Source organism: Octodon degus, unplaced genomic scaffold (genome assembly GCF_000260255.1).
Source record: "Octodon degus isolate 3935 unplaced genomic scaffold, OctDeg1.0 scaffold00067, whole genome shotgun sequence".
In the NCBI taxonomy this organism is placed as follows: Eukaryota; Metazoa; Chordata; class Mammalia; order Rodentia; family Octodontidae; genus Octodon; species Octodon degus.
In genome coordinates this window covers 5402290-5424833 of record NW_004524643.1, presented here as the reverse complement: position 1 = coordinate 5424833, position 22544 = coordinate 5402290, and the positions used below count along the sequence as shown (strand labels likewise).

Below are 22544 nucleotides of genomic sequence, written 5' to 3'. Positions count from 1 at the left end.
CCTGGTCAAACAAGTAGGCACACTGCCTTCGGGTTCCTTATTCTGTCTTCCTTTAGGAGAACTGATGTTTGCTAGTGTAGGAAACTCTGAGATGGGCTCCAGAGTCAGGGTAAACTAGTGTAACTTTTGTGCTTCTAGCCTTATGTGCCCCAACTTGAACGTAACTTTTTTTTTATCCTCATGTCTATTAATATCCTGCAGAATAGACTTTAAGAGGGCTGGGGAGATAGCTTGGTGGTCTAAATACCTGCCTGGCAAGCACAAGGACCTGGGTTTGGTCCCTGGTACAGCATGCTGTGCCAGCCCTGGAACTCCAGGTACACTGAGCCAGCCACTGAAACCGAGCATGGTGGTGCCTGCTCATAATCCTAGCACTGGTGAGGCTGAGACAGGAGGATCACTATGAGTCTGAGCTGCACAGTGAGACCCTGTACCAAATAAATAAATAAGCATAATTTAAAAAATAAAAGAATAGACTTTAGGAGACACTTTACTGGCTGTTCCCTGCCTGAGAAGCCTGTAGTTCTCAGGGTGTCCAGGCTTGGTTTTTTTTTTTTTTTTTTGGCTTTTAATATTCTTTTTTTATTTTATGTATTTAGTACAGGGTCTACAGGGTCTCACCACACAGATTGGACTTGTAGTGATCCTCCTGTTTTCAGCCTCCCAAGTGCTGGGATTACAGGCTCAGGCTTGGTTTGGGGGCGAAGGGTCCTGCTTTGAGTACCATCAAATACACTGCTGCCATGACACAGCGCATATGCACACATTCAGATAAGCTGCTGCCACTTCAGGACAGATGGCCATAAGCAAATTTTGGAGCTAACCCAGGCTTATCTTTCTCGGGGGGCGGGAGTAGCAGAGACTTAGTGTTTGTGGATTTAACTTTTACAGTTACAGCTATGACCAACTCACCCTGACTTCTCTTTTGGTAAGACCTGACCTGCAAGTCTTTGGGAAGCTGGTGCATAGATGTAGGATCCCGAACTCAAGGCATTAAGCTACGACCTAGCATTGTACCTCAGTGTACTCCTGTTGTCAGTATCTGCAGCAACCCTCTCGAATTTCCCAACAGACTTGAGTGAACATGCGGGAGCCACATGCAGTATTGGAATTAGTGAAGATTTCAGGTCATATCCACCTTGTACCAATAGGATGTACTATATAGCTAGGATTCCTGGAATGGAGCTGTATTAAAGGCAGTGGATCTCAAATTATGTTTGATCTGTCCCCACTTAGGCAGGGCAAAACTGGTTGACCTCCCGACTCCATCTATTTCATTTTCCAATGGAAAAATAAATTAGTGGCAATTTGGAGAGAGTGGATTATGTATACACTCGTTCTAGTGCTGGAGTAGAACGATTCACAATGGAACCACAATGTATACATGCCGGAGAGACTAGTTATTGGAAAATTATAGCTCTCAAATACTGTTAATGCAAATAAGCTTCAATGTATTCTGTAGGGTTAACCAAGTAACCCACAACAAAATAAACAGATAATGATCAAACTAAGCTAACAGTAATTCATAATTAAAAAGTGCCAGAGGCAGCAGCTGGAAATTGCAACCAACTAACGGCAGTACTTTGGAGATGTCAACTCTACCTGGGAACTCGGAGTCCCTGACTGTCACCGACAAACTCTGTGAGGCTGGCAGCTGCTCTTCCCAGCACAATACTGGAGGGCGCTCAGTAAACTTTCTTATGTATTCTTAGGCAATCATGAGTTGGGAGACCTAGTGATATGTAAAAATGAAAGCTTAATCAAGTTGCACACAACTGGGCTGGGCCCAGGTGTAGCTGGTGGCAGGATATATGCTGAACATGAGGGAGGTCATGGGCTGTACCCTCAGTACCATGAAAAAAAGAGAAAAAATTACACATAGTTGATCATAATGTCCCCAAAGGGAATTAATATTCAGTTCCAGGGATACAAGGATGCCTCTGGTTCCAGGCCCCCAGCCTCCCTGCCTGCACCCCTGCACCTCACAGTAGAGGTGCTTCTACCCGGCAGGGTGGGCCTTCCTAGCTTCAGCAGACTAGAGGTGTGCATTTGGGTTTACAGATTGCGCACATTTAAAGATATATAAAGATTTGAAAAAAATAAGCAATGTAAAACAATTTCCAAGATAAAGCATGATGTGGGGGGGGGGACCTCAAACCAGCGTGCACAACAGCAAATATTAGGAACTATGTAAAAACAAAAACAAAAACAAAACTGCAAACATATTATATGCAGGTCAGGCTTTATCTGCTTGGAGTATGTCCAGAAGTGTGCATTAGATGTGCATAAGAAATGACCAGAACAGCTGCAGATCATGGTTCCTGCGGTGGGGGGATGGCGATTTATGTCTTTTGTTTATTTATTTATGTATTAGTTGTTATAGGGTCCAACTACGCAGCTTGGACTCATGGTGCTCCTCCTGTTAACAGCCTCCCCAACTCTGGGATTACAGGCGTGAGCCACTATGCCTTGACTCTGGCCAGCTCAACCAGCCCTGGGGGTGGGGCTGGGGCTGGGGCGCCATGTGGTGCTGGGGATCAAACTGGGGTCCCTGCGCTTTCCTAAGGTTGCCTAAGCAGGCGCTTTAGTCCGCTGTGCTATCTCGCCATCCCCTCATTTATTGCCCTTTGAGTTTTGTACAGTTTTTGTTTACCTATTAAAAATAATAGTGAATTTAAATTGAAAAAACAGTACTACAAATCCTCAGAGACTTGTTTCTTTCTTGCAGTGCCAGGGATTAAACTCAGGGCCTTATAGATAGCAAGAGCTCCACCTCCAGCCTGAGACCTGATTCATTTTTCAGTTTCTTCCCCGCCCCCACACACCCGGGACAGGACGGTCAAGTTTTCCCGGGCATCTTTCTCCTCTCACAGCTATGTTCATGCCTTCAAGGGGAGAGTGGAGAGTGTACAGGAACAAGATGACGGGGTTATACGGCCAGAGCTTGATTCTGGAATGGCCTATGCTGAAGCATAATTTTCTGATAAGTTAGAACTGTTATGTAAAAACTTTCCAAGTGTTCCAATGTGTTTTCATTATGCAAATATTTTTTTTTTTTTTTGAGGAGTGCTCTTGTAAGGGTACCAGTATATTTGTCCCTTAAGTGTGAGGGACAGATGACATAAAAGGAGACAAGGTTTTATACAGCACAGTGTGTTTGAATGCATTTCTCAATTTCATCCTACTTAGTATTGCTCAAGGAGACCAAGCATTTAGGTTTTATCTTGATTTGCTACCAGACATTTAAAAGAGAACAAGAAACACTGTACTAATATTTATTATTTCCCAAAGATAAAATAGGATGCCTAATTAGGAATTACATTCTTGTCTATAAATCGACACAAGATGGTACATTGTCTTTGTATCATAAATGTTCATTATGCTGAGTAACAATTCTTTCTTAGAGCAAAAAATATCCAAAGAAATATGCAGTGTACTGAAATCTCTGGGTTCTAGGTTACTGTGGCTAGCCAACAGGGTAAGAATCGATGAGAAAGCTAAAGGAATGTTCTAGAAAACTGTAGGCCTCCCTTTGGATCATGCATAAATTCCTCAAACCAGAGTCAGGCTTAGTGACAGGACAGTCACACAATTCTGGAGGAGGCTACCCAGGCTGTGCTTCACTGGTGTGTTGATAAAAATTCCGTAATGAAGACAGACTGTCAGCACCAACATTTATGAATTGTAAGGCCTTGGTCGATTTTAGAGCACAAGTATTACGTACCATAAGCCACACTTCTTTGTCTCTGAGGCTATCCCCGTATCTGTTAAGTGTGCAAATATTTCCCAGTGCTTCTTATTCCCCCAGGTTCTACCTCTCTAGCCCCTTCGGTCCCGTCCTTTTTCCTACTGGAGCAGGTGGCAGGCTGGCACAAGGAAAGCTGTGTCCCCAAGCCCAGTCTGAGTGCAGGAGATATGACCAACCACAAGCCCTTCAGTACCCACAAGGAGGAACTGCTCAGCTTTGGTCTAAATGACTTACATTTTTCCTTGCCTGAATTAGCTGGTACTTGCATGCGGGCAGACTTAGCCAGAAAGGTCTAAATGATCAATGAGAAGGTAGAGAGGAGTTTCTTTCTTTAAAGTTCAAGGGTCTCCGCAGAAGAGCCCTGCTTTCCAAGTGATGCCCGTATGAGCCTGTGCCCAGCTCTCTGTGGTACCTTAGTATATTGTACATTTGCCTAACGATAATGAATTGAGTACTTATTTTGCAAGAAAATATAGGGCATTTCCATTACATGCAATCAAGCAAAAAGGCTGCAAAATGTGCCACTCCATTAATTCTAAACAGAATCCTTCCCAAATGTCACTGTGAAACCAGAGTATGGGGTTATTATAAATCTGAAGGAATTAAGAGTAATTTTCATTTGCACAAAGAATTTGAGGGACATGATTCCTGCCACACACCCACTATTAATTGGGTTAAATTCAATTTGCTAATTTCAGTGTGATTCACCAGCCCTGACCTGGCCTCGTGAGCTCTGCGGCCGCAGTCCTCTTTGAAGATGCTGGGTGCGCACATGCGCAGAGCACGTGCTGTGGCTGACTGTTGTTCATAGAGGACGAATGCAACTTCCATGGAGTCATGAAGGTTAAGGAATTTGAATCTAGTAGGGCACACTTTTTTGGGGGGTGGGGTACAGGGTCTTACTATGCAGCTCAGACTCGTAGAGCCCGGGCTCTATCACCGACATGTGGGACCGGGGATCAAACCGTGGTTCCTGCGCTTACGGAAGCAGGCGCTTAGTCTGCTGAGCTATCTCGCCGGCCCTCAGCAGGGCATGTAAGGGCACTTAACTATGTGCCGTGCATAGTTTATGTCCATTAATGATAACTACGGTCTTATTTTCATCTTCTGGGGACTCATTTGTGCCTAAGCTTCTTTGAAAACCACGTGGAGGGAAATCTGGGCCTGACACCTGGATAGGAACATCTTTCTTGGGTCATTTCTGGGTCAGTTTGTGGGGCCTGGGAGGTGGGGTCCACCCAGAGACTCCTTGGTCCCTTCCTTCCGGATTTCAATTCCAATTGCCACTATCTCTGGGTTGCAAACGCTGGGCTGTGGGTGCGCACAGAGCAGGGAACAGAAACAAGCTGGGAAAGGCGACTCGGGGGCTGGCCCATGCTCACAGGGAGAGCGGGTGGGCAGCGGCGGCCGGGCCCTCACTCCACGTTCCGGTACTTGGTGAAGAGGTTGTACAGCACTCTTAGCGTGGACTTCAGATCACAGTTGACGATGTCTGCGGAGAAGCGAAAACACCAAGCGCCTCAGTGGGGCCACATGCTCCTAAGCTGGGACCGAGTCTCCCTGTCCACCCGCTGCTCATCCCCAGCTGCCCACCATGGTCCTGGGCTGGCTCTTGGCAGCGGGGGCGGGGGGGGGATGTGTAGAAGGGTGGCAAAGTCAGGGGATGGAGGCAGTGAGGAGGTGACGTCTGGGGTGTGAGGGAGTCGCCTCTCACTGCAATAAAGCAGACGCCCAGGCACGCAGGTGTCATCCTGGAAACCCCACGTCCGGAAGGGGGGGGGGCACTGCCTTGACGCCGCTGAGTCTCACCTGTCCCTCTGCCTCTGCCCTTCACAGGGTGTGTGGAACGAAAGCTGGATGTCAGGACTTTAGGGGGTCAGGGTGTGCAGCCGGCCCCAGGCCATCCCCTGGGGGAGGGGCAAGAGGGCGCAGGAACTTCCATGCAGAGAGAGGGGCCAGATAGGGGTCACAGAAAGTGAATGTCACATTAGGGACAGCACAAGGAGGGTAGTTTGGCAGCACTGTGGGGAAGCCGGAGCTGGAGTATGAGTTCCACCAGGTTTCCTGAGCTTTAGGCAGCTCCTCCCTTCCTCCCCTCTTCCCCTCTTCCCCTCTTCCCCTCTTCCCCTCTTCCTCTCCCCTCCCCTCCCCTGCCCTCCCCTGCTCCTTGAAATACCTCAACTGTGATGATACAATGTCATGGGACAGGTAAAGCAGGGGACAAAGTCACAGGTGAGGGACTGGCAGTGTTTTCAGGAGAGTTGCAAACAGATGAGTATGTATGGCTGGCGGGAGAGGCAGGGTGTGGGGCGGGCATACACCCTGAAAGGTCTGGCTTCCCAACTGTGGGGCCTGGGTGACTGCGTAGGCAAGAGGCTGGAAAGTGGCCGCTGCCACGGTGCATTTCGCACTGCCTTCCCTGTATTCCTCCTTCCGCTCCACCACGTTCTCTGGTCCTCTAACTTGGTGGCAAGCCCTTCTCCTTGCCCCTCAGAGAAGGTGCCTTCTCTGCTCTCACCTGCCTTGTTCCCGGGGAGAGCCATCCTTTGAAGAATGGAACATGGTAATAAAAGGAGCTCTGTCCACCACTGTGCTTAGACTGTGTACTTAGGTAACAAAACGATAGCAAAAAAGCAAAAATAAAGCCAGGGCTGCCTTCAGAGCGGGAGAGAGGCCTGTGTAGAAAGGCACAGGGAAGTTGGAGGGCGCTGGCACTCCCCTGCGACCTAGGTGGGGGCCTGCCTCATAAGCTATCACTAACCTGTGAATCACATTTATGCATCTTTCTATGTATACGACATTTTTCACAATAGAAATGATTTTGGCAGCTTATACTGCTGGAGAGCAGAAGGGGATGAGACAAGGTAATACATAATCTGGCACTCAAAGGGAGGAGCGGTCACACTGAGCCACTGGCAACAAGGGGACTAGGGACGCTGGTCATGTCCTGGTCCATGGGAGCAGGGTTCCTTCAAGACCAGAGAAAGTGGGAGGCTGCTGGCTCCCAGGGCCAGGTATTCTGAGGCCCGGGCACCAGCTCTGCAAAGACCCACAGGCCAAGAGCCCACGGCTGTGCCCCAACAGCCCAGCCTCAAGGCCAGCTCTCCTACTGATGGGCTGCAGGCTCCCTGGGAGCCACAGCAAGGCCCTGAGCTTACAGCTGCGCTTTCCGCTGTCCCCGTGATCCCTCCACCCAGGGCAGCCCCCACCTAGGCCTGGGCCCGAACTGAGCCTTGCTCCCCCACCCTGCTTGTGCCGAGCTGCGTAGCCACCCTGAGTCTCCTCCTGCAGGAAGGAAAAAGCCTATGTCCTCAGGGCTGGTGCCTGTCTGCCTCCGACTGCTTGGTGTTTGCTGAAGTTTCCTTAAATTTTGTGTAAGTCAAAGATGAGGATGTCACTCTGGGGAACAACTGTTAGAAAGGCAGAGGGGGCAGGGGGGAGAGCTCATCACAGATGTGAACATGGAAGGGAAGGCAGAGTGGCACTGGGGACATGTTGGCAGGGACTGTGCAGGGTGCGTACTGTGTCACTCTAGGATGGTGTTACCGTGGATCCTGACATGAACAGTGCACTGCACCCGTGCAGCTCACAGTCACTGCACATCAGGCCCAGAGTCCTCAACCCTGGCTTTGGTGCTTAGTTGAAGATTGCAGATCTTTGCTCATTAATGGAGCTGTGTGGACAGCTGTGCAGGGCGTGTACTGAACAACTCTGGAGGTCACCACTGCCAAACAGCCCTGAGTCCATTATTCCTTGCTGTTACCACCACTCCAGGTAGGCTGAGGAAGAAAAGCCCGCCATCCCAGAGCCCGAGTATCCCCAGTTCTTATCAGGAAGGCCAATGGCTGGCCACCCAAGTAGCCCCGAGTGGACTAGGAGACCTGGGTGCCTGAGCTATCTCGGCAGAGAGGCTTGGATTCCTGGGAATATATTGCGACTCCATGCTATACAAACAGAGCCTGCTGAAAGTGCTGGCCTCATCTCATGAATTGCGTAGTTAGCCAGGAGGACTGGTGACTGCCTGCATGCTGCCTTGGGTAGGCGGGAGGGCTGGCTCTCCCTCTCGCTCTCCCTCTCCTCCCTCCCCTTCTCCCTCCCCTCCCTCCCCTTCTCCCTCCCCTCCCCCTCTTCCTCGCACTCTTCTTTTCCCTCTCTTTCTCTCCTTTTCTCTTTCAATGTGATGTTGGCAATTGAACCAAGGCCTTTGTGCTGAGCTACATAACCCAACTCTCCAAAATTTTTTACAGTTCTGAGACAGGCTCTTGCTAAGGCACTAAGTTGCCCCAGCTAGGCTTGAACTGCAATGGTCCTGCCTCAGCGTCCCACAATGCCGAATTTACAGGTATGTGCCACCATGCCCAGATCCATCTGAGAACTGTCCCAAGCAAGTTTTAGATGTGGGTATTCTTTTATTCTAAAAATATTTAAATTTTTAATAATTATATATATTTATGAAGTACAATGTGATATTTCCATTCCCTAATAATATGATAATGATAAAATTAGGGCAACAGCATCTCCATCACCTTAAACATTTACCATTTCTTCCTGGTGAGATTATTCAAAATTGTCTCTTGTAGCTATTTTGATTTATACATTAAAGCGCTGTTAAGCATTATCTACCCAGCTGTAGCTATTTTGAAATACACAACATATTGGTGTAAACTACATCCACCTGCTGGGGAATAGGGCATCAGAACTTGTTCCTCCTGTTTGACTTTACCTTCTGTACCCCGTGACCAGCCTCCCGCATTCCTCCTCTCCTCAGCTTCTGGTAACTTCCATTCTGTTCTCAATTGCTATAAGATCAACATTGTAGATCTGCACAGGAGTGAGATCAAGCAGCACTTAGCTTTCTTTTCATGGATTATTTCAGTTAGCACAATGTCCTCCAAGCCCGTCCACACTGTCACAGTGACAGGACTTCATCCTTTTAATGGTGCGGTAGTATGCCTTGGCGTATGGATATACCCCATTTTCTTTATCCATTCATTGGCTGATGGGTGGCCCCTTGTTTCCATTTCTTGGCCATTGGGAATAGCACCACACTGAACACGGGAGGGCAGGTCTCTGACATACTGATTTCATTCCTTTTGGATGGAGAGCTAGTAGTACGACTGCTAGATCACGTGTATATATGTGGCGGTTCTATTTTTAGTTTTCTGAGGAACCTCCATGCTGTTTTCCATAACGGCTGTAATAATTTATATTCCTTTCAACAATGTCTAAGAGTTCCACCATGGGTATTCTTGGAATTTTCTCCTGGCCTAATAGATCTGCAATGGCTCCCAAGGCCTCCTGGGTTTGTAAGGCGACAGTCACAGGACGATACAGCTGATTTGCCGTTAGGAAGTGAGAGCTGCCCAGAAGAGGTCACTGTGGGCATGACCCGGAAGTGTTTATCTCACTTCCTTGTCATCCCTTGATTCTCTGTTTCCTGTTCTCATGACATGAACAACCCTCCCTGTGCCGTGCTGCTTCTTCCTGGAGCCAACCGACTGCACAAGCCCTGAAATTTCTAAAACAGGAGCCAAAATAAACCTCTCCTCTTTAAGTTGTGGACGTCCAGTATTTCATCCCAGCAAAGAGAAGTGACTCAGACCTATGGACGAGCACCCCTGAGAGGCGAATGACAGGCTTGGGGCACGCGCTCATTTTCTATTACTGCTGCAGCAAATGACTGCTGATTTGATGGCCTAAAACAACACAAATTCACTCTCTCACAGTTCTGGAAGTCCAAAGTCCAAACTTGGTCTCTCTGGGCTAAAATCCACGCTGCAGGCACAGCTACATTCTTTCTGTGGAATCCTTTTAACTTGCCTTTTCCAGCTTCAGGGCCCTCTGCATTCTTTGGCTTATCGCCCTCTTCTAGTGAGCCACACGGCTGGGCGAGCCCGTATCCACTACACCACTCAGACTCTCTTGTGGTCCTCTTGCATTGAGAAGGAGCTGTGGTCACACTGAGGCTACCTGGATAACCTGGGATGATATCCTTGTCTCAAGATCATAAATTTAATATCCGTGAAGTTCTTTCTGACAAGCAAGGCAATGATGATCAGATTCCAAGAATTAGCATGTAGACTTATTTTAGGGGCAAACTATTCTGTCTGCCATGTGGGGTATTAGAAATCCTCGACCATGTTCGAGAAGGACGGTTTTCCAAATGAGTGCATCAGTTCACATCCACACCAGCAGCGACTGTCGCCCTACATCTTTCCTAGCACTTGGTTGTGTCAAACTTGGACATTTTGCCAGTGCTGGCCTCTGTAGTCTGTTTCCTAGGGAAATGCCGCGGGGAGGTGACAGTTTCCTATTATCAGCCACAGACTGAGTCCCCACGTGAACTGACCCCTGGATCCATACGCCAATACCTGCCTGGCTTTTCAGCACTGCCCGCCATAGTCTGATCCCAACTGCCACACTCCCGACATTCTAGATATTCTACTGGGCCGCTGGCTATGCTGTGGACTTCAGCACTTCCCGGTGCTAGAGTTCTTCTGAGTCCCTCCTGCCTGTCCTGGGCTCTTGGCCACATCTGCTGGCGTCTACTTGAATGGTACTAGTGGGAGAGGCCCATGTGTCACCCTAAATAAAAAGCCCCCTGCATCAGGATGGCATGTCAGCTGCTCCATTGGGTATGACCTTGATGCTGTCACCCCAGCCTTACATTAGTGAGAACACCGAAAGTTCATGAAGCCAGGGAAGTGGAGGTCATCTGAGGGGTAGATTCAAAGTTTCTTGGGGATTTCAAGATCTAAGAGAGCTGTGAAAGGCACAGGAAACAGCAAAAAATGTATCTTCCTGATTGTAAAGGCAATGCCAGCACCACAGCAAATTTGCCTTGAAGACATCCTCTGAGGATGAGACATGTTGGCACCTTGTCCGCAGGCTCAGTGTTTACTGGGCACTATCGCTGCCTAGGTGAAAGCCCAGACCTAGAGGGATGCTGGGATTCACTTTTCACCAGCTCTGATTTCAAGACTCCCAGTTTCAATTCTCCTTTATGCACTGGAAATTTTCAGCACGGGCACCATGCCCAGTGTAACAGCAAACAAAGCGGATGTGTTTTTCCACTCGCTTTGCTCAGGAAGTTTCATACGAAGCAGTTCAGTCATTGCACAAGAAATCTCCTTTGGATGCTCGAAGAGTCTCTCAGATTGACTGACACTGGAGAGATCACCTGTCCTAAGGGAAACCAATGCCTGAACATCAAACTAGCAGAGACAGCCTTTCCAGTCTGCAGGCAGGAAGCTTCCCATGAAGCAGCTGAGGAAAACAGCAGCCAAAGGGATGAACAGAGCTCGCCCTGATTCTCCTGCTGGAAGCGGGGTGCTTGCCCTCTGCCCACCGGAGACTAGGAGTCCATTCTGAACAACACTGGGATGGTCTTGCCAGGGAGCCATACATAAATCACGCTAGAGGGCTCCCTTAAAAGTGGCCAGGTGTTCAGGGAGTGGTGTGAGTGAGTAAGAGCAAGGGGCTGCCCTTGTTGGCCGGAGTGGACAGTGAGTATCTGGCTAGGACGCAGGCTCCCTCCCCCATCCTGATGCCCCCACACACAACTTTTTCCTGATCCTCATGCTTCAGCCCAGCTGTTGCCACTGTCACTGAACTGCTCTTCCCTGTGCTCAGGCAGGAGTGGATCCACCTCTTCCATCCTCATAGCCTCACGGCAGCCTCCTGTGTGGCTGCACCACTCACTCTTGGTTTAGGTGACTGGTACCTCCTTTCTCCTCTGTGGGTGGCTGTGAGGATCCCGAGGTCGGGGACAAGCTCACCCCTCTGTGTATTATAATACATCAGGTCCCAGCCTGCTAGACCAGAACCTGGCCCCTCTGTGTGGAGGGCAGGGTGGAGGAGCTCAGAGCAGCAGTAGCAGTGGGGGGCACAGTGCACCTCGACTTGTCCCTTTTTTGTTTTTACTTTTTTCACTTTTTCTTTTTGAGACAAGGTCTCACTATGCAGTTCAGGCTGTCCTTGAGCTCACTTTGTAGCCCAGGCTGGTTTCGAGTTTGCAATGATTGCCCAGCCTCAGCCTACCAAGTGCTGGGATTACAGGCGCGTGCCACCATGCCTGGCCCCTTGCCTTGAGGTGACCAGGAAATTGTAAGCTTAGGGGCCCACAGCCAGCCTGCTCAGTGCTCCAAGTTGACATAAACACCCAGTATCTGTGACACCATCCTGGCTCACCCTTACTGGGGGAAGGAATATTGTAGTCAGTGGTGGCGAGAATAAAGATCTGTATTTCAAGGGTTACTGAGTGAGATCCACCTGTTCGTCCTCCCAAAGGCACACATACAGCCAGGGTGAGCAGTGGGCATTTCCCCCCAGTCTTACACAGTCAGCCTCTGGGGCTCACAGGTTCAAGCAACCGCAGCTCATTACAGTCTAGCAAAATTGTATCTGTGTGCACACCTGTGGGCTTTCTTCTAGTGCTTGTGCCCGAAGCGATACAGTGTAGCAGCCATGCACGTAGCATTCACATGGCATTGGAAGTCACCCAGAGATGATTTAGATTATACAGGGGATGTGCACAGGTTTTATGCAAGCACCACGCTGTTTTATGCTAGGAACTCGAACATCCATGAATCTTGGTATCCTTATGGATTCTTAGAACAGATGTTCCAGGGATGGAGAGGTACTACAATATTTACAACCCAAACCCTGAAAATTAAGAATCATCTTTGGGCAGACTTGGAGCCAGCGAAGCTGCCCGACTGTCTTGGAGGCTGAATGAGGGGCTCTGATAGTCCCCTGGTGCTGCTGGGCTGCACCAGTTGCAGTTTGCAGTATCCTATGCAGGTACAGGAGGAGCTGGATATTGGGCACAGGACAGTTCCTGTAGTGGCACCTCCACTTGGCCCTGACCCCAAGTTTGGAATTTCAGGCTCGCTCTTCCTGTGCTGCGTGACTGGCAGCTCACAAAGGGTCTTGAATGGTTCCCCCCAGCCAAACATCCCCTGGTACCTAACAGAGAAGGCTCAGGGTAGGAACCTTCCCTCTGCTGCAAATCCGGAGCTTCTCTCTGAATGCTCGCATACAGGAAGACGGACTTGCCCTGTCATCCTCAGCCCAGGAAAGAGCAACGTACCTTCTGGCCGTGGTTTTGGCTTTTCCAGCCCTCCATCTTGCATGAGCTCAAAGGCAAAGGAGACATTCAGGACCTGGCAAGGGAGATGTAGCACAAGGGTCATCTGTTGCACACACAGCCCAGAACCCCGGGGGTGCTGCACTGGGGGAAGGAGGAGGCCAGCACCGGAGATGGGGTGGGGGCTGAGCTAAGGAAGGAGAATATGCCCACAGAGATGGGCAGGCCACACTGGGCAGGCTTGCCGATCCCAGCCTGCTGCAGGCGGAGCATTCTTCTTGTCCTGCCCTGCCCCCGTGTTGATAGCCAGGACTTCAAACTCAGGGATGACGGAGAACCACTGAGACAGTGAGACATGTTCAGGAGGCGTTGGACCAGCTGCCTCCTGACCTGCAAGCAGGATTGAGAGGCTGACGGGAAGCCATCAGAATGAGACTAAGCACAGGCGTGGGGTCTGACTGGCCTTGTGGCCGCTGTCCCTGTCACCTCCATGGGGACAGATGAGGCTGGTCAGGTACTCAGCAGGAGCACAGGGCCAGGGGACCAGGGCAGCTTCTGGGGAGGGGCTGAGAGGGGCTGCTCATGGGATTGAGCCTGCCTCTGAACACTGGAGACCTGACGGGTGGGTGGCACCTGCCTTTTCCTGACCAGCTCAGTGTGGGCAGGGTGCTGGGTCACCACATGGGCTGGGCCTTCCTCCATGCTCCCCACCCCCTTACCTTCTGTTCAAAGCTGTCTGGAGTCAGGAAGAAGCTGTGTAGGGGCACAAAGTAGCCCTCCAGGAGGCCCATGAGCAGCACCAGGTATACACCATCTGCAAACTGCAGGGGACACTGGGTCTGAGTGATGGCACCAGACCTGAGTCCCAGCCAGGGGCTCACCGGCCACTACATCCCCACCCCAAAGGCCATCCCTGGCCTGTACTCTGCCTTGAGGCAGGGAGGTCTGCTAAGAGGAGCCACAAGCCTACAGCCCTGGGCTCCTTGAAAGCTCAGGTTACAGATTCATGATGCAGGCATGGGGACAGAGTCAGGTGCAGTGTGGTTCCTCTGTAAGAAGCTCATAGTCAGGGTGGCAGGGAACTGCGGCAGAGGCCATGTGGTCATGGCTCTGAGGGTGAGAAGGTCACCCTGGCCTACTGAACGTGTCAGGGAGGCTTCTGGAGGACGGGAGCCCTGTCCACACAGGAAGGATGAGGAGGGGTGGAGCGAGCTAGGGCGGGGTGCAGGAAGGAAAGGGGATGCTCTAGGTGAATGAGCTGAGGCTACTGGGGTGACTTCCGGTTTCCGAAGAGAAACCGCTGGTGTCCTATGAGGCATCCTCCTTTCCTGTCTCACTTCCGTACTGCTTGGGAGGTACCAGTGGAGCTTAGGAGCTGGGCCTCTGGGGTCCCAGTTCTAGCCTCCTTCCTTGCTAGCTCTGAGACTTGTAATTTCTCTGTTCCTTTTTTTTTTTTTTTTTTAATTTACCATGGGCATGACACAGTAGGGCATCGTCTACCCCATCATGAGGACAAAAGCAGTTGACACACACAAAGTGCCTGTGAACTGCTTGCCACCTGGGCAGCGCTTAATAAATATTAACTCTTGCTGTGACCAGCTGGGAAAACAACAAGGCACTCAGGACATGACCTCAGCTTTTGCAGGCCAGGCAGCGTTGCGGCAGTGTGAGTGCTGTGGTACAGGTCTTAGAGCCCAGTCTCTTTCCGGGTGGCAGAGCCAGTCGTGAGACCAACGACAGGCCCTGGGCACAGGGGGCTGGGCTGAGCATGCTGTGGAAACTGTCCATGCTCCAGGTGTGGAGGCGACTAGAATGGTCGGAGGTCAGTACATAGCTGAAGTTCTAGAACCTTCCAGAAGAGGCTGGGCTACCATGGTGGCTGCTGACAATAGTTGCTGGAGTTCACAAGAGGCCAAATGTCCTGGCCTGAGCTCAGGAAGATTAAAGAACCTAGTCAGGAGTGCTGGCCTAGGGCTGGGGCTGACACCATGACCCGGGGCAACACCTTCCTACCTCCATGGGGCCCTTGGGTGGGTAGGGCCTGCGCCTGACTCATCTCACGCCACCCAGGGTGGACGCAGGAGAGCGGATCTCAGACTGTGTTGAAATCAATGCCCTCCTGCTGGGGGTCAGGCAACTAGCTGTGGCCAGAATAGGCTGAGAACAAAACAATCCCATCTGTGAGCCCAGGAGGGACCTTGGGTCAGGGGCAGGTGACTCAGAACACCACAGCCAGCCAGACCGCTCCCCACCTGCAGTGGCTAGCTCTGCCCTGTGGTGTGAACAGCAGGCAACAGCTACAGATATCAGAGCACCAGGGAATGACTCCCCTTGAACACCAAGGAGAAACTTCAGAGCCCATCTGAGCCCCACCCAGGAAACCCTTTTCCAGCATGTTCCTTATTTCCCAAGAGAATGTAGGAAGCTCATTCCAGAGTCTAGATACACATGGGGACAACTAGGGGAGAGATCCTGCAATTTCCCTTCCAAAAGATGAGAGGCACCCACGTACTTGGAAGAAAACAGAAACTTGGCCAGAATGAGAGGACATGGGAATTGGGGTACACGGTACCAGGGAGTAGTTTTTAGGGCTGGAGATGTGGCTCAGTGGTAGAGCAAAGCCCTGGGTTCAATTCCAGCAACACCCACCCACCCACCCCCACACACAATTGTTAAGCATAAATATAGATAGGGATTAACAGGGACTCTATTTTAGGTTCTAGTCAGGAAATGGCATGGGGAATCACCTACATGAGGCTATCAATAATGGAGCTAGCAGGCATGAATGCCATCATAGGAGAGATGCTGAGATAGGCACAGTGTCACCTCGGAGGGCTGCTGCTGAGATGTCATCATGAGGGTGGAAGCCGAGGGACGCTCTATAAACCAATGAGCCAGTGCTCTTCAAAAATGTTAGCCTCCTGCCGGAAGGCCGAGTCATTCTAAATTAAAAGAGGCTGAGGAGACACGATAGTGAGTGGCAGGTGGGCAGCTGCCATGACAGGAGAGTTTTCGCCAACCATATGCAATGCTGCCACAGCAGTTCATTAAAACCAGCCACACAGCCAGGTCTGAAACCTCAGCTTCCCAGGAGGCAGAGGCAGGAGAATCAGAAATTCAAGGACACTACCTATCGAAGACTCATATAATTCAATCTAGCAGATCAACAGGTTGCATCAATGTCAACTGCCTACGTTTGATAACCGTGCTGTGATTGTCTAAAGGGTTATGTCTATTCTTAAGAGAGGCAGGCGAAATATTTAGGGATGAGGGAGTGTGGCCAAATGCTGACAGCCATGCAACAGTGAGGAATGTGAGTGTCAACTCCTAGAACTTTTCAACTCAAACAGCTGGGGACGATCCAGAGCGGTTCCAGCCAATTCAGTCCTGTGAGCTTCTGGGAGAGGCCCCAGTGGCTGTGGGGCTCAGTGCGCTGCCACCCACCTGGGTTTCTAGTTCCGTGACCTCTAGGTTCAGCTTGTTCAGGTGTTTGTTCACAAATGTAATCAGCGTCTGAAAACATCACAGGATATTGAGAATAAGACCAAGGCCAGTGCTATATGGGAGGCTGCCCTGGAGCCTGTGAGGACAGCAGCCCACGCAAAGATCTGGGGCTGGTGGGCTCTGCCTTGGTGTCCCGAGTGGCCGGTGGTTGAAGGCAGACAAGATAAATGATCAGCTGGATCCCTCCTCCCATCCCCTTCTTTGCGGGCACAGCTGCCCAGGCTGGGGACAGGCGGGAGGATGGTGAGGTGGGCATCGGTGGGCAAGGAGGGGGAGTGGGAGACTCCCTGCTGAGAGCGGACAGGTGGGTGAGTATCTGGGACCCTGTGTTTGCAGGGACGGGATGTCCTAATGTCCTGCTGCACCCCACCACCTTCACCCCCTCCAGGCACCTCATTCTACCTTTTTCACCACGTTGAGTTTGTCTGGCGCGTGGTCAAACAAGGTGTCGAAGGCATCGCGTTCTGAAAGAGGGAAGCAGCATATGGGAGCTCACAGGAGGGGCTCATGGTGGGCACGCCCAATATCTCCAGACCACGAGCCTTCAAAAGCGCATGCACAGCCACCATGGGCATGCACTGGGGAGCAGGGGCTGCTGGGAAGTTGGCCCTCTGGGACTGGGCTGATCTGATCTGGATTCTTCCCCATGCGATTTTTTCTGTGTGTCAGCCCTTGTCTGGGCTGCGACAGGAGCATTTGTCAGGAGTGTGGCCTGGGATACATCCTGTGTCCTCGCTGCGGCTATTCTACTGTGTCACGATGTAGTCATTGTTCTAAAGTACTCCTGATGCTCTCTGGAGGCAGACTGTTATGGGAACATCCAATCATGTCACCCTCTAATTTTGTAAAACAGGGGAGCCAAGACCAGCACCCTAGCAGAGGGGAGACATGAGCACAGGGACTCGGTGCGCTCCAGGACAGACCATGAGCGCTTTCTCCTGCGGGATGACCTGGGTCCTGCCAACACTTTGTGCCTCAGTTTCCTGGTCTGTAAAGCATCATTTGAAAAGTGCATTTCCCCCATGTTTGTCACGAGAAACGTGCTCGGGCTCTGTAAATTCTGACGTGCTCTACCGATACGCACTGTTTCTAGTATGATTAAAATATTTCAAAATATTACCTGTAGTGAACATCAGGCTACTAAAACAGCCAGGTCACACTTCCTGGCGGGATGCTTAGAACATGCACATTGGCCACATTCTCAGAATCAAGGGGTGGAACTGAGGGGGCTGGAGGCAGGGCCGGGTGGGTCTCCAGCCTAGGGTACAGGTGCTGTTAGGCGTCAGGGAGCTTCCCTGGAGTCAGGGGTTCTTCCTCACTGTGGATATCATGACATAGGCATGGTTCTAAAGTATCACTGAAGCTTTTTGGAGGCACAGGGTGATCTCAATATTCAATCGCTTCACGCCCTAATTTTTAAAATTAATTCTTTGGTACAGCGTCTCAATGTGCAGCTTGGACTGATAATGACTCTCCTGTCTCAGCCTTCCCAGTGCTGGGATTACAGGCGTGCGCCACCACAACCACTTCCTGGGCCCAGACGGCATGTGGTACCAGGGATTAAACCCAGGTCCTTGCACTTGCCAGGCAGATGCTTAGACCGCCAAGCTATCTCCCCAGCCCTCACCCCCTAAATTATTTATTTATTTATTTTTTCACCCCCTAATTTAAAAAAAATGGGAAAGCCAAGACAAACATGCCGATGGGCAAAGCAGATGCGATTAAAAAGGTAATCTCTGACATTCGGGCCCTAGAAAGTCCAAAGGCCCAGGAAAAGGGAGAGGCAGGAGCAGCGGTTGAGGGAACAAAGTGCGGGGGGCGGGGGATTTCCTGAGTGTGTTCAGGCACTGCTTTCTGTGTTTCTACAACATGCACAGGGCAAAATGGTCCTGCAGGCACCAGAACAGCACCGGTGGAGCAAGACGCTGCATCCAATTGGTCAGCTGTCCCCCTCCACCCAGCCAGCCGCGTCACAGGGCTGGTGTAGTGTCAATATTCAGGCAGCATGCTTAAAGCCTGCTCTCCCAGGTGCTACACAGGTAGCCGGCCCCCGCCCGCGTGCAGTGCCAGGTGACAAACTCATGCGACTCACCGTGCCTTCCGGAAAGAGCCCTGGAAGAAGACAGAAAGAGAGTGACATGGCTGTGCTGTGAGAGGACCCTCCGTCAGGCTAGGAGCCCGCTCCTCCCTCCTCCCTCCCTGCCACCAGCCCATCCTTGGCCAAGGGGCTCAAAAAGCCTCCTTTGCTTGGCATTTTAGCCTGCGCTGTCTCTAAATATTGAGACCTCACTACACGGCCACCTCTTTCTCTTGTCACGCAGATACACTGAGACGAACAAAGTCTGGCATGATGATACTCCACAGATTATTACTTTTCATATTACATAAACACATTCTTGCTTGCAGTTAAGAAAGAATACCAGACATGGGCTGAGGGGTCCAAACCAAAGAATTAGGATTCTTTGGAGCAGAGATTAAGCACCCCAACCTGCGTGGAGCTTCCCTGCTGAGGTTGCTGTTAGCACCTGCCTGGGGAGGTCAGCTTTGTGTCTCTGCCTATCCTGTCCCCAAGCTGAGCTGCCATTGATACCAGACAGGTTTCTTTCAAGGAGGCAGGAATGGAACCACACTTGTACCAGAGAAGGGGTAAAATCTTATGAACATACACATAGAAGCTTTTGCATAAGTAGCTTAGTTTTAAATCCCACTGACTCTTTTAATTAATTATTTTTTTGTCTGTCTGACCTGGACCTGGACAAACTACTGAATCCTCCCAGGCTCAAGGTCTCATTTTATCTCCACAGTGAAGATGATAGTGGTCCTTGCCTCAGTTGGACATTATGAGTCCTAAAGACCCAGAAAACTTTTAGCATTAAAGAGTCACAATGTTTTTTGCTTCTCAATATCTTGTTGGTTCTCATCATTCTTACAATTGTGGTCTAGCCATCTGGTCACCAATCACATAATAAATAGCACATAGAGCTCTGGGAAGAATCATGACCTTGGAGTTAGTTGGTAGACAGAGCAAGCCCTGGGCAATGGGGCTTTGAGGGTATATATATATATATATAATCATTCCTTCACAGGTTCAAAATGAATATCAGTAGATCCAAAAGCACTTGAAACTCAGGCTGCGCTGCCACCCATTTTATGTCCTTGCAGTAGAGGTGGCCGAGAGGAGGAACACAGAAAGTAGGATGTGTGGCCAAGAGACGGCTCTGGATTGGGAAGCCTTGTATGCCTTGATTCAGGAGATTACCCCAGCCACGCTCTTCTTTGGTCTGCCTTCCTCTTGTCTGAAAGGTCAAAGACTGGGCTCTAATACACATGGCATGGGGTGGGGAGGGAAGGGTCAGGACGCTGAGGAATTCTGTTGTTCTGTCCCATCCCAGCAAGCCTGATCCAGGGCAGCTTTGCTCCCTCCAGACAAGGCCAAGATTCTGTGTGCCCTGTGGAGCAGGTGACCCTCCAATCCCCAAGACAGGGCCTTTGAGCAGGCTGTCTGATGGGGTCTTGGGAAGGACCACACACATGGCTGCCCCTTATGCCTGGCCTGAAATACCCAACTCCAAGTGTCTTCGTAAGACACGACCATGGTCTAGACAGAGTCCGAGACTTTTGTCAGCCATGGCTGGAGGTGGAAGGGAGCTTGCCACTGAAGGCAAGGCTAGGAGTGGGGCAGCTACGATGGGGAAAGCAGGACAGCCATAAAGGACAGGGACAGGAGGAGAGACCTGACACTACAATAGATCCTCACCTTTCTCTGGGTTAGGAAATGCTCTCCACTCAAAGATGAGCGCGGAGGCTGAGGGGCCCAGGGACTTGAGGCAGGCCAGCTCTTCCCACTGTGTTGGCTCTTACTCAAGAGCAACACAGAAGAAAGCTGGGTTGACTAGGAAGACTGCAGAGGAACCTGGCCTGATTTTGTGGGGGGCCTGGGCTGGGGGGGGGCACACACCCGCCTGCTCTTTCTGCCGAGGAACAAAACTCTGGCTCTCCACAGCAAGCCTTTTATATGTCCTGATCCTCTAATTTCTACAGGTAGTGGGGAATAGAAAGCACCTTAAACCAGCAAAACCCAAAAGATAGCTCTTAGGTAGAGGGGGACTTTCTGGGCTATGGCACGTGACCAAATAAATCAGACTCAGAAAAGGAAGAAAACGTCCTTTTGAAGGTTAACAATTTAAATTCCAGCCCATGTTTATGGCATGACGATTTCATGCTGGTTGGCTTTTTTGGGCATGCTTTTTTCCTGGAGTGCCACAAAATTAGAATTTTTCAATCATGGTTAATTCCCCTCTCCCCACTTCCCCACCCAAGTTTGTACCTTAAGCATTGAGAGGCATGTTTTGAATGCATGGAAAAGGCTAAACTCTAATCATTGGCTGCAGTCTAATCCCTCCTGCAATCCCAATAAATGAAAACTAAATATCAGCAAATGGATGAATTTCAGAGAAACATCTGTGTTCCATTACGGCCTCGCTGGCAACAATAGTGTTGACATACTCTGTGTTACCAGTTATTTCCTCTTGGATTTGCCGAGACTGGAGGATTCCTTCTCGTTTCTGAAGTGGGGGCGGGGAGAGGGGTTGGGAAGAGAAGAGAAAAAAAATGTTTTATAAAAATGCAGAAAAAGTGATTAGCATTCCCGACCTTGAGAAAGTGACCTGTGTGTGGTTAAGAAGCGTACTCAACGATGAGATAACGCGAGAAGGGAGAAGAAGCCCCAAGTTTTGGGGGCCTGGGTTGTACCATTAGGACTTCAGGACAGTTAGTGTTTAGGCCAAAGAAGTAGGCTGTTTCTTGGCCGGTGAGTCTCTCCTTGCTTTATTGGAAGACACTGTGTTGGCAGCAAGCGCTGGCCTCCTGGAGTAACCCACAGTCAACCGAATGGAAATGAAGGCCAGGGTGTGTCTGCCCTCCAGCTGGGGCTGCAGAGGGAGGCTGGGAAACACTTCTAACTGGCGGGGTGGATGGAGGAACTGAGGCCAACTTGGAGAGCTCAGACAAAGGCAGAAGGATTTTTTTTTTCCTTTTTCTTTTTCTTTGGTTTTCAACCGATAAATCCAGGAGCTTTTGTGTAAGTACAATCCTCACTGCGGTACCTGCCCAGCCAGCTGGCCCTCCTTCACCTGCCCACCCCACTCCCCTCCACCCATGCTTCTTCTTTATCTCTTCTTTATCTCATTAAGAAGCACCTTTTAAGTACAGGGCCCTGTGCTAAGCTGGAACAAATACTGGGGTGCATAGGATACAGTTTCAGGTCCCGAGGATCTCAGAGTAAAACAGCAGAGATGAAGTCAGCCTGGGAGAATGGCTTCCCCTAAACACTCCTGGTAGTGCCTGATGGCCTGACTTAATGGTTAGTAGGCCCCTCTCTCTCACTCTCAAAAGTGCTTGTGGGTAATAAGTGAGGTGGTCACTCTCTGCAGAGAGGGTGTCCTGGGCCCAGGACAGGGGTGTACTGGGCAGGGTGTGGAGGGAGACCTTCCAAAGGGATGGGGTACTAGAAAGGGAACTTGGAAGGAAGCTAGGGAGTGACCCTGGCCAAAAGGCAGGGCCAGCATAGCATGAATGGGTGTATGAGGCGATCTGGAGGGAAAGTGGCTGCAATGGGCATCCCCGAGGGCCAGTTGGGAGGGCCGTGCCTCTTCGTGGGGTCAACAAAAGAGCACCAGGGTCGGAAGGCCTTTCTGATGGGGCCAACAAGGAGGTCCACTCTACCAGGCCCCCACAGAGCCAGCCCCAGAGCCTTACAGGACAGGCGGACTTGGCAGCCTGGGGGACGTGGGGGTGAACTCGTCTTCCCAAGGCTGAGATGAGTGTGAATGAAGAAGGGGTCTCTGAGAGTGGCTCAGCTGAAACACTGAAAGCTGGAGGAGCCTTCCGAAGCTCCTGCCTAAATGTCCAGCAGAAAGCTCCTCACATCCCCGAGAGCCAGAGACATGCGCATTCTCTCCCACAGCGCTTTTAGGGCACCTGCTGCTAGGCTCCAGGCACCGCAAGCAGGTATGCAAAATGGAGCCGGCACATACCCAACGCCCCTCTATGCACTCTAACGCTCAGGGGATACCCTGGGTCATCATGTACCGCTCCTGGGATGCCTCTCCTCTTAGATCTCATACAGTGCTTCTTGGGTCCTGTTAATGCTGGATTTCCAGTGGGGCTCTTCTACCTCAACCCCAAGTGCCCAGCAAGACCCTG

General features: G+C 50.7%; 1 protein-coding gene across 1 annotated transcript in view; it reads right to left on the bottom strand.

Annotated features, from left to right (window-relative positions):
* Positions 1 to 4678: 4678 nt before the first annotated feature.
* Positions 4679 to 22544, bottom strand: part of Parva (parvin alpha) — a 158443-nt gene continuing 140577 nt past the window's right edge. The window contains exons 7-13 of the mRNA XM_004634882.3: positions 20847 to 20905; positions 18433 to 18452; positions 16743 to 16804; positions 16281 to 16349; positions 13556 to 13657; positions 12840 to 12912; positions 4679 to 5240 (exon numbers count right to left, since the gene is read on the bottom strand). Coding sequence (XP_004634939.2) covers positions 5164 to 5240; positions 12840 to 12912; positions 13556 to 13657; positions 16281 to 16349; positions 16743 to 16804; positions 18433 to 18452; positions 20847 to 20905 — 462 coding nt within the window. The 3' untranslated portion in view covers positions 4679 to 5163. The remainder of the gene's footprint in view (positions 5241 to 12839; positions 12913 to 13555; positions 13658 to 16280; positions 16350 to 16742; positions 16805 to 18432; positions 18453 to 20846; positions 20906 to 22544) is intronic.